This window comes from Schistocerca cancellata, chromosome 7 (assembly GCF_023864275.1).
Source record: "Schistocerca cancellata isolate TAMUIC-IGC-003103 chromosome 7, iqSchCanc2.1, whole genome shotgun sequence".
Classification (NCBI taxonomy): domain Eukaryota; kingdom Metazoa; phylum Arthropoda; class Insecta; order Orthoptera; family Acrididae; genus Schistocerca; species Schistocerca cancellata.
The window spans coordinates 164,298,946-164,311,829 of record NC_064632.1 but is presented as its reverse complement, the minus strand read 5'-3'; the positions used below and the strand labels follow the sequence as shown (position 1 = coordinate 164,311,829).

The following is a 12,884-nucleotide window of genomic DNA, read 5'->3' as shown; positions in this document are numbered from 1 at the left end:
CTGGAATCCCACTCATGATGGAAATATTTTAGATACAATGACAACAAATAGACCCATCCTCTTTGAAGACATCCACAACAAAACCAGTATCAGTGACCATCATACGGTTGTAACAAAAATGATTAGCAAAGTACAAAGGGCTCCTAAAATGAGTAGAAGGATACATATGTTCAGTATACAAGATCCTAATGAAGTAATGCCATATCTCAATGAGAAAACTGAAATTTTTAGCACAGGACAGGAGCATGTAGAGGATCTATGACTCAAGTTTAAAAGAATAATTGACCTTGTGCTGGATAGATATGTACCCAGTAGAAGAGTTCATAATTATGGAGGGGTGGGGTGATGCTCCATGGTGTTAGTCACTGTAAAGAAACAAAGACAACTGCATAACAGATGTAAAACAAAACATAGGGCTATGGATAGAGAGGTACTGATTAAAATGCATTTGGCTGATAAGAGAGCAATGTGTGAAGACTTCAGTGACTGAATCTTCCTTTCAGATTAAAACTGTGTGCTGGACTGAGACTCGAACTCGGGACCTTTGCCTTTCACAGGCAAGTGCTCTACCAACTGAGCCACCCAAGCATGACTCGTGACCCATCCTCACAGCTTTGATTCTGACTCTGCTGCAGAGTGAAAGTTTCATTCTGGAAATTTCAGTGACTACTGTTGCCATGGCGCGCACAGCCACACAAATGCAACGGTCGGCTACCGCGGCAGAGTTAAGCGGCACCTGCAACTTAGTGCAGGCGTGTTCTGCCAGCTGGCACTAGAGGCATTCCCACCAAACATTCAATCAGCCAAGAACTACAGAAGCCTTTTTCTGGCACGGATGCTCACACTGTGATATCACCATCCACCAGTCGGGGATCGCCAAAAGCCGACAATCGTCACTCCAGAATCAGTGGAGGAAGACTGGAGCTGCCGTGTTAAATGGCCAGAAGAAAGGGAAACAGGTGTCTTTTGACCCACTGTGGACTGCCACCCGGAAGATACTTCGATGCAGCCGGAACATACAGGTGCCACGTCTTCGCTATGCCGGCCATTGACCCCGGACTCTGCGCCCTTCTACTTCCTCAGCATCCACCGGAAAGCATCGAGAGAAAACCCAACAAAGGAATGTAAATTCAGTTCAGTTGCTAATATTTCAATTCAATAAGGTGGCCTATTCTTTGGCTTGTTATAAAATTTTGGTAGGACAAGAAGCTTTTTGTTATCGAAGAAAGTTTATCTTTTTGTAAAATTAAGCGGTGGCGTTGCTCCACCTAATAAAAATTTTTGTTTGCACATGGGTGTTAATCTGTGTATATAACAACTGTTAGCAGAATTTTGTCAAATTCTCTTTCCCCAACCCACAGAAATTCTTGTGGTGTGTAAAGGCTGTTAGCAAAACCAAAATTAGTGTCCAGCCACTTGTAAGTGGCACTGCAGCTAGGAAAGTAAAAGCAGAAAGGTCTAATTCCATTTTAAATGTTCCTTTACAAAGTAAAACCCAGGAAAATTGCCCCTGTTTTATCCTCATACCACGGAAAACATGATTGAAGTAAATATTAGTGTCAGTGGTGTACAGAAAATAACTGAAATTACTAAAGCTGAACAAAACTCCAGGGCTGATGGAATCCCTACCAGATTCCATACTGAATTTGTGAATGAGTGAGCCCCTCTTTTAACTATAATATATTGTAGATCTCTCAAACAAAAAACTGCCCAGAAGTTGGAAGGAAGCACAGGTCACACACATTTACAAAAAGGGTGGTAGAGGCAATTCACAAAACTACTATACAATACCCTTGACATCGATTTGTTGGAGGAACTTAGAACATATTTTGAGCTCAAACCTTAGACCCTACATTCCATGTGAAAATGTCATGTGAAAATCAATTCACACTTTTCTCCCATGATATACTGAAAGCTCTGGATCAAGGCTCTAAGGTAGATGCAGAATTTTTTTTATTTTGGAAAAGCATTTGACTCAGTGCCATACCTATACTTACTATCACAAGTACAATTGCATGGTTATTAATCGAAATTTGTGACTGGATTGAAGACTCATGCTAGAGATGATACAGCAAATTATCTTGGATGGAGGGCTATCAACAAATGAAGAACTAACTTCTGATGTGGCTGAGGGAGGAATATTGAGACTGTTGCTGTTCATGTTGTATATTAATGGCCTTGCAGACAACATTAACAGCAATCTCAGACTTTTTGCAGATGATGCAGTTATCTTCAGTGAAACACTGTCTAAAAGAAGCTGCAAAGATATTCAGTCAGGCCTTGAGAAAATTTCAAAGTGGTGCAAAGATTGCTCTAAAACATTCATAAAAGTAAAACTGCGCACTTCAAAAAACAAAAAAAAGAGTAGCATCCAACGTCTATAATATCAATGAGCCACAGTTGGAGTCAGTCAGTTCATACAAGTACCTGCATGTAATGCACTGTAGGGATATGGAATGCATGATTACATAGCTCAGTGATGGGTAAAGCAGGTGGCAAGCTTTGACTTATTATTAGGATACTGGGGAAATGCAGTCAGTCGACAAAGGAGATTACTTAGAAATCACTTGTGTGACACATCCTAGAACATTGCTCAAGTGTGTTTGTCCTTAGGATAATTTAGGTTAAGTAGTGTGTAAGCTTAGGGACTGATGACCTTAGCAGATAAGTCCCGTAAGATTTCATACACATTTGAACATTTGAACATTGCTCAAGTGTGTGGGATCACATCAGATAGGACTAACAGGAGATATTGAATGTATACACAAAAGGGCAGCATGAATGGCCATAGGTGTGTTTGATCTGTGAGAGTGTCACTTAGAAACTGAACTGGCTGACTCTTGATGACAGACATAGACTATCTTGAGAAAGCCTTCTTACTAAGTTTCAAGAACCAGCTTTAAATCATGAGTCTAGAAATATACTACAATTCCCTAGTATCACTCTCAAAGGGATCAGGAGTACAAGATTAGATCAATTACAGCATGCACAAAGGTATTTTAACAAACATTCTTCCTCTGCTCCATACGTGAATGGAACAATATGTGATACAGTTGGACGTACCCTTTTGCCACTCTCATCACAGTGATTTACAGAATGTAGATATAGATGAAATTTATGTAAATAAAAATAAAATAAAATAAAATTTAACCTGTGCATGGAATACAGTGTATCAACTTCATTTTGATTTTCAGTACAATATCATAAAATCTATGGTGGAGTATAAAGAATGGAGTTAGTACGCACAAAACATGCATGCAGAGACAGGCACACACATTGTCACATGCGCGCACACACACACACACACACACACACACACACACACACACACACACACACACACAACCACACAAACGTTATTAGTGAACAGATGAGTTACTTACCAAACAACCTGGCACAGCCACAGCAGTAACCATGCACGACAGCAGGATCAATTTCACACACATGGATTGGGCATTTTCCTAGGCAAGGTGGTCTTCCAACAAACCAGTCCAACAAAACTGTAACATAGGAATTTACTGAATAAAATTTTTGTATGCAATTAAGATTTAGATTATCAATAAATGATTTACAAATAATAAGCCACTTTTATCCACAATTATGAAATTAAAAAAACTTGTGCAACATGTTTTATAACTTTTTATTACTACCAGTATTTATTTGGAGCTACTTAATCATGTATTCATAATAAAAATCACTTACAGGTTGTTATATAAGCTGAACTTACTTTCACATGATTGAACTACCTGAACCCAGGTACTGTCAAGCACTTGAATGACTGAAAACAATGGGCAAGCAGAACCCAAGTTGCACTTTTATCACATGACATCCTGAAGGCGATGCATAGAGGCCAGCATAAAACAATAAACCGGTAGCCAAGGTTGCAGGAAATCTTTTTATTCTATGATTACCAGTTTTGGTGAAACAAAAGCTGCCATCATCGGATCTGAGGACAGGTTACAACATCAAGGCAACCTGTATGTGTCCTAAGATATGATGATGCCGGCTTTAGTTTCACCAAAACTGGTAATCATGGAATAAAAAGACTTCCTGCGATCTTGGCTACCAGTTTATTGTTTTACAAGCATCTAGATCGCTTCCACGTGAGCACAATGTGCTCCATACAAAATAGAGGCCATCGGGTGGTGTCACTGACAGATTAGAAATAACATCAATTGTGTCCCAGTGAAGTGTTTTGGAACCCTTCCTGTAGATGCTTTTTATTAAGAATATATCAGACAATATTACAAATAACTTCAAACTTTTGCAGATGATATATTTATGAAGTAATTGTGATGATGCAAGCTGGGATATTTTTACTTCCCCTCTTGTTTTGCCATCTGCCTTCTTAAAATCCGTTTTTGTTTCAATTTTGACTAATTACTATTAACATATGTGAATATAATATGATTTTTCCATAAAAGAGAAAGGTTGGCCCCCATTTTTAAAGAATATTACACCAGACATAAATTTGTGCTTAGTTGTATGTACCCAATTGATTGTCCAATTTATTATGACTGTTACTAGTTGCAACACAGTACATCGACACTGATGGCAATCAACAAAGAAATAAAGCAGACGAACGTCACATAATGTCTGAAAAAGACTGCACAGATTTTCAGGTCAGATATTGATAAGATCACAAAATGAAACCATATCTCGCCCTCCACCCAGGCTTTGAACTGGGGCATGGGGCAGTGAGTGATGCCACCCCTCCTTCCCTGCTGATGGATAAATAATAGGTAAAGTCATGTTGACCATCTTTTGGGATGCCCAAGGTGATGTCTTTATTGATTGTTTGGAAGATCAACTTATTATAAACAGTGTTTACTGCTCCAACACGCCACTGAACAAAGTAAACTCAGCAAGCAGAGAAAAGCATCATGGATCTCAAATAAAACTGATACTGTTTCACAACAATGCTAGCCTTCACAGTGCCCAGATGACCTAGAAACCATTGAAAAACAGGCTCGGAGATTCTAGAGGAGGCAGCATGTGGACAGAAGTTCAGCAACAACGAGACAGTCAAAGAATTTGCAAACAACAATACAAAGACCTCCTTGCATCATTTGTTAAAAAGAGAAAAGAAAAGATCTAGTTCATCATTGGGACAAGTGGGAATTATGTTGAAGAGTAATAAAAGTCTTGGTTTGTAAAAATAATACACAGTTATTTTTCTACATCAATTTGTCTCTTTAATTACTGAATGGACCTCATAGTAGGTCTCTGGAACAATGATTTATGCTGCATGACTGGAAAATGGCACAGTTCCAACAAAGAAAATTGCCTAACTGTAGACCTATCACACTTCAATATGTTGTAGATCTGTGGAGTAGAATTGTTGACTATTTCACTGTATGGTAGAATTATGCAGTAAACTCAAAAAGAAAAGAAAAAAAAAACATGATGATGCCCTATGAAGGAATTGACCAAATGCAATGGAAATTGGTAGATGTGATTTGCATAAACAGACAAACAAGTGATTACAATTTCAGAAAAATTGGATGATAAGAGAGATAGCTTTGCAAATTGAGCATGTCAATAAAGTGTTGGTCCATCTCTGGCCATTATGCATGCAGTTATAAAGCTTGGTGTTGGTTGATAGAGTTGTTGGATATCCTCCTGAGGGATTTCGTTCCAGATTCTGTCCAACTGTCCAATTGCACATTAGCTATTAAAAATCGTGAGTTGGTTGGAGGGCTCTGCCCATAATGTTGCAGGCATTCGCAACTGAGAAGAGATCTGGCATCACTGCTGGCCAATTTACGGATTTTCAAGCATGAAGACAAGGAGTAGAAACTTTCACTGTGTTCAGGTGGGCATTATCTTGCTGAAATGTAAGCCTAGGAAGGCTTGCCATGAGGGCAACAAAATGAGACGTAGAATATCATTGGCATACCGCTTTCCTATAAGGGTGGCACAGATGACAACCAAGTGTTGTGCTATGAAAAGAAATAGCACTGCAGACCATCCCTGCTGGTCACCAGGCTGTATAGCAGGCAACAGTCAGGCTGGTATCTCACCACTGGCCAGGACTACTTATCACCAAAGACAATTCTGCTCCAATCAGCGAGATTCCAGGCTGAAGATATGTCTGGAGACTACCTGGACAGCAGTGGGACACCAACCGGATTATCACCTGCCACATGGACCGACAACCAGGAGTGATGGTCTGGGGTGCCATTACACATTGTAACAGAATCCCTTTGGTAGTTATCCATGACACCCTTATAACACAGCAGTATGTTGACAATATTCTACACCCCGTTTTGTTGTCTTTCATGGCAAGTCATCCTGGGCTTACATTTACATAGTGAGAGTTTCCACTATTTGTCTCCATGCTTGCCAAATCCTAACTTAGCCATCTAATTCAATGGATCTCTCCCACTCTGAGAACGTTTGGAGGTTTGTGGGCAGGACCCTCCAGCAAGCTTGGGATTTTGAGGATCTAACACACAGTTGGGCAGTATTTGGCACAATGTCCCTCAGGAGGACATTGAGCAATCCTACCTATCAATGCCAAGCCAAATAACTGCTTGAATCACATCCAGAGGTGCACCAGTGCGTTACAGACTTGCTCTATTTGTGAATCTGTTCCTCTTCAATAAATCAACTACACTACTGGCTATTAAAATTGCTTCACCACGAAGTTGACGTGCTACAGACGCGAAATTTAACCGACAGGAAGAAGATGCTGTGATATGCAAATGATTAGCTTTTCAGAGCATTCACTCAAGGTCGGCGCCGGTGGCGACACCTACAACGTGCTGACATGACGAAAGTTTCCATACACAAACAGCAGTTGACTGGCGTTACCTGGTGAAACGTTGTTGTGATGCCTCGTGTAAGGAGGAGAAATGCGTACCATCACGTTTCAGACTTTGATGAAGGTCGGATTGTAGCCTATCGCGATTGCGGCTTATCGTATCGGGACATTGCTGCTCGCGTTGGTCGAGATACAATGACTATTTGCAGAATATGGAATCGATGGGTTCAGGAGGGTAATACAGAACGCCGTGCTGGATCCCAATGGCCTCATATCACTAGCAGTCGAGATGACAGGCATCTTATCTGCATGGCTGTCACAGATCGTGCAGCCACGTCTCGATCCCTGAGTCGACAGATGGAGACGTTTGCAAGACAACAACCATCTGCACCAACAGTTTGATGACGTTTGCAGCAGCATGGACTATCAGCTCGGAGACCACGGTTGACACTGCATCACAGACAGGAGCACATGCGATGGTGTACTCAACGACGAAACTGGATGCACAAATGGCAAAACGTCATTTTTTCGGATGAATCCAGGTTCTGTTTACAGCATTATGATGGTTGCATCCATGTTTGGCGACATTGTGGTGAACGCACATTGGAAACGTGTATTCGTCATCGCCATACTGGCGTATCACTCGGCGTGATGGCATGGGGTGCCATTGGTTACACATCTCGATCACCTCTTGTTCGTATTGACGGCACTTTGAACAGTGGACGTTAATTTCAGATGTGTTACGACCCGTGGCTGCACCCTTCATTCGATCCATGCGAAACCCTACATTTCAGCAGGATAATGCACGACCGCATGTTGCAGGTCCTGTATGGGCCTTTATGGATTCAGAATATGTTCGACTGCTGCCCTGGCCAGCACATTCTCCAGATCTCTCACCAATTGAAAACGTCTGGTCAATGGTGGCTGAGCAACTGGCTCGTCACAATACGCCAGTCACTACTCTTGATGAACTGTGGTATCGTGTTGAAGCTGGAAGGGCATCTGTACCTGTACACGCCATCCAAGCTCTGTTTGACTCAATGCCCAGGCGTATCAAGGCTGTTGTTACGGCCAGAGGTGGTTGTTCTGGGTACTGATTTCTCAGGATCTATGCACCCAAATTGCGTGAAGATGTAATCACATGTCAGTTCTAGTATAATATATTTGTCCAATGAATACTAGTTTATCATATGGATTTCTTCTTGGTGTAGCAATTTTAATAGCCAGTAGTGTAATTTTTCTGAAGTTGTATTCGTTTATTAGTATATACATGTACATCACATCTAGTGATTTCCGTCCTTTTCCGATAATTTCTTTATAGTCCGTCGTTTTTATTTTTTGTCTTCATGTGTATTTCGGTCTCCATTCTGATGACTTTTCTGGAGACTGGACGGTTTTATTATCAGAACTGATAATGTTTCTACAATCACTCACGTGTGTGACACCCAACTTGATGTGCTTATTCACAAGTTCGAAAAAGCAATCAATAGCAGTATTCATGCTGATGTCGTGTTTCTTGATTCTCAGAATGCCCAAAAACACAGTACCCTCCGTCGTCCAGTATATACGAGTACATATGGAATACCTGAACAGATATTCAGCTGAACTGAAGGCTTACTAGCAGAAAGAACTCAGTATACCATTCCTAGCAGAGAGGCATTGTCAGAAGTAAAAGAAGTGCCCAGAGAAGTGTTCAGTGTAGCATTTGGCATTCTGGTGTGGTTCTTGACATACAGTGACGAGCTAAAACATTGTGAGCAACTGGCTGTTGGCGTTTTGGTCAACCTTTTGGAATGCAATACAGCAGCGATTCCGCATGGCGTTGATTCGACAAGTCCTGGATAGTTTTCGTGAGGTATGTGGCACCAGCTATCTGTGCATGGGCCAGTTGTGGTTAATTATGCGCCACCGCTTTATAGACACAGAGCTGACGTCCGACAGCACGCTAGAAACGTTCTGTCAAGGTCAGATCATACGGATTTGGTGGCCAGGACATCAACCTGAGCTGAGCATCATGCTCCTGAAGCAACTGAAGTTCGATTCTGGCCATGAGACACAGACCGTTATTCTGTTTGAATGTAGTAACTGCCTTTGGAGATGACATCAAGGATGTAGGAACACAGTTGGTCCACAGCAATGTTCACGCCTGCCTAATATCGTGTAGGGCCCCCTCGAGCATGCAGAAGCACTGCAACATGGCATGGACTCAACTGATGTCTGAAGTAGTGCTGGATGGAATTGACACCATGACTCCTGCAGGTCTGTCCATAAATCCGTAAGAGTAGGAGGGGGTGGAGATTCTTCTGAACATCATGTTGCAAGATATGCTCAATAATGTTCATGTCCAAGGAGTTAGGTGGCCAGCGGAAGTGTTGAAACTCAGAAGAGTATTCCTGGAGCCACTCTGGAGCAGTTCTGGACGTGTGGGGTGTCACACTGTCCTGCTGGAATTGCCCAAGTCCATCGGAATGCACCATGGACATGAATAGATGGAGGTGATCAGACACGATGCTTACATACGTGTCACCCATCAGAGTCGTATCTTGACGTATCAGGGGTCCCATATCACTGCAACTTCACATGCCCCACACCATTTCAGAGCCTCCACCACATGAATAGTCCCATGCTGGCATGCAGGGTCCATGGATTCATGAGGTTGTCTCCATACCCGTATATGTCCTTCCGCTCGATACAATTTGAAACGAGACTCGTCCGACCAGGCAACATGTTTTCAATCATTAACAGTCATATGTCGGTGTTGATGGGTCCAGCCGAGAGTAAAGCTTTGTGTCGTGCAGTCACTAAGGGTACACGACTGGACCTTTGGGTCCAAAAACCCATATCGATAACGTTTCGTTGAGTGGTCCATATGCTGATACTTGCTGATGGCCCAGCGTTGAAAGTTGCAGCACTTTGCGGAAGGGTTGCACTTCTGTCACGTTGAACGATCCTCTTCAGTCGTCGTTGGTCCCGTTCTTGCAGGATCTTTTTCTGGCCGCAGCAATGTCGGAGATTTGATGTTTTACCAGATTGCTGATATTCACGGTACACTTGTGAAATCGTCGTACAGGAAAATCCCTACTTCATCATTAGCTCGTTGATGGTGTGTCCCATTGCTGGTGTGCCGACTATAACACCACATTGAAACTAACTTAAAATCTTCATAACCTATCATTGTAGCAGCAGTAATCGATCTAACGACTGCGCCAAACTCGTACTGCCGACTGCAGCGTCGTATTGTGCCTGTTTACATATCTCTGTATTTGAATACGCATGCTTGTATCAAGTTCTTTGGCGCTTCAGTGTATGTTACCATAGTTTCCAGGCAACGGTTGGAGAGTCGTTATTAATATTTTCGTAAAAGGCAAAGTTTTGGACTGACCACTCAAAAACCGTTCGATGAGCTCGCCGAAAATATATGAATGTCGTCATTACTTCATCAAAATGTGTAAAACTTACACCAGCCTTATATATATATAAAACGAAAAAACTGATGTGATTAAGCCCTACGTGCAAGGGAACAGATTTATTCTGTTAATCGACTTGTGGGAAAGACAAACAAATCAACAGTTATACAACAGATGCAGTCCAGTGATTCTCGCCAAATGCAATCCAGTCGTGCGATGTCTATTTTTACCATCAGGTAAAAAATTTGATCAAAAAGTTTCAAAACTGATCATGCTTCGTAGAGAGAGAAAAAGAAATCACATCCCGAGAAGACTGTATCATAATACTCTCCGCTGTATATCACCAGCTACCCTCGCCAATTTTTGGACAAATGATGCGTTATGTGTGGTTTACTACCAAACTGCACAATGAGAGAGAACCTTTTGTGAATGTAAAGCAAATCTGTTTTTCTACAGAAACTTTAAAACGACGATGTAATTCTAAAAATGTGGTGTTTTAATGTGTGCAAGATGTCGATCAAATTACTGCTTCCTCTTGTTTTACAATGAATATCGTCCCAGCATAAGTAAACCATCAACAGTAAAACAATAAAAGGATGTAGTTTTTAAATATTTAATTCTTGTATACGTCTTATAATCCCTTCCTCGAAAATTATTTGCATTTCTAAATTTGTCTTTATTTTTCTTTTCATGCCTTTTATGAAAATATATTTAAATCCAATATATGGGGCTTTATTTTCAGTGTAATACAAAAACTGAAAATAAAAAAAAATCTGCATTTGGACTTGACTCACCAGTCATCGGATTACCACTATGTATCCTTTCCGCTGCGCCAAAGGCTGCGAGGCAATTATGGTAATGTGAAGTGACTGATGTTTCGGCCGATCCTCGCCAAAAATGCTGTTTTTTGCAAACATTTGGCCATCTGGAGCTCCCCCTTTTGTTAGTTTCATTTCTGGAAAAGCCCTGCGTACACCATAAATTTGGACTAAATCGGTGATTGCTGGTAGTCGCCACCTCCTTGTAAGTAACGTCAAGTCTTGATGATTTTATGCCCATTGTAATTGTTCTGGGCATTCCGGCACCTCCCAGGGACTTTTTTTATCTCACTGTAACACGTGTATTAAATCGCAACGTAACTATTGGTATTCTTGCGATTGGATGCTTACCAATATGTTCCAAAACTTCGCACATAAAACGGGTCTTTTACGGTGCTCATATCTCAGCTTCTGTTGGTGATAAAAAGGTAAGATGAAGCCCTTTGTATAGCCATTGGGCTATGGCCCATTCTTATACCCAACAGAAGCATCACGTTAGTGTCTCTATCCTCCAGTATAGGGTCAAAGTATGAATATTATGTATTTCCGCCTGCTTACAAAATTGGAGGAAAGCGGTTGGTTCTTTTTGCATCTGATGTGTTGTACGATGGGCTTGATGGGGCTTATGGAGGCACCATTAGTTCATGAGCGGTCTCTCGGAAAACCCTGGTTTCTTTACTATATTTTTGTCATCACCAGCTGAACCAAAATCCAGCTGAGGATTCCTAGATGCACAGCAAATGGCTGTAATTTTTACGATGTATTCCTGACATCCGAGCTCGAACTAACTTCAAAATTTTCTTCGTGTCTTTATCCGTTTCCCAGACACAGAAGTCCAAAGTTACCCTACTTGTACACGTCAAATCCGGTCTGAGACGAAAAATTTGTTTCTAAAGTGACGTAGCACAGAGAAATATGCTGTAAAGTGTCTCCATTATCATCTGGGAACCCCATATTGTAGTACTGAAGCACATGGAATTTTTTTATACAAAAAATCCTGTCTGGAGTGTAAAATTAGCTTTACTTTAGTCCAGTTTTATGTAACTACAGTCTAAATTCTACTGACTAATACATTCCTTTTCATAGAGTTACATATGGAGGAAACAGAGGAAAAATGCTCTCATTGGAGCACAAAAAATGGGGCATGTTCCTGTCTATTTCAAAGGCTGACTGAAAACTGGGGTACTGCTGCCTCATTCTACCTTCCTCAGAACCTCTAAAAATTTTCACAATAATATTGACATGAGAATATATTCGTGCTTTTTCATGCTGAGAGAGAAGAAGACAGTAGCAGTGGTGAAGAGAAGGAAAAATAATAAACACTGGAAGATAGTAGAGAGTAGTTGTGTTATAGAAAGAGTGAAGGGGACTATGGCAGTGTGGAAGAAAGAGAGGAGATAATTAGAGACAGAATATATGACTCTGACAACGAGGAAAAGAGAGATAGTGACAGCGAGAAGAGACACCAGCAGTAGGAAGGATGGAATGAGTGAGATATTAGCATTAACAGAGAGCAGGATGGAGACTGTGACAGTGAGAGGGAACTGTAATAGTTGAACAGAACGAATGAGGCTGTGGCTTTGACACAGGTGTCAATGACAGAGAGACACAAAGAGATAATGACAGTGTGTCCAGCTGAATGAGCGAGTGATAATAGGCAAGTGGGAAAGGATGGGTATGAGGGACTTACAGCGATGGACTAGTTGATGTGAGTGAGTTAGAGTTAGGAGAGCTAATGGGAGTTTGAGGTGAGTTGCATGGTAAAAAAGGCGCAAATGCTTTAACATGTCGCCGCTCCACCGCTAACGCAGCCACAAAACGCAGTTGCACCCCCTTTTAGTCCTTTTGATGCGGCACTGGAAAGCTGGACGGAGTGGTCACGCCAATTTGGAT

The 12,884-nt window shown here is 41.4% G+C and overlaps 1 protein-coding gene across 1 annotated transcript in view; it reads right to left on the bottom strand.

The window, feature by feature from the left end:
- LOC126092309 (uncharacterized) overlaps positions 1-12,884 on the bottom strand; it is a 95,619-nt gene that overhangs the window by 33,300 nt on the left and 49,435 nt on the right. Inside the window, exon 2 of the mRNA XM_049907834.1 lies at positions 3,384-3,500. Within this exon, the coding sequence (XP_049763791.1) occupies positions 3,384-3,500 (117 nt within the window). The remainder of the gene's footprint in view (positions 1-3,383; positions 3,501-12,884) is intronic.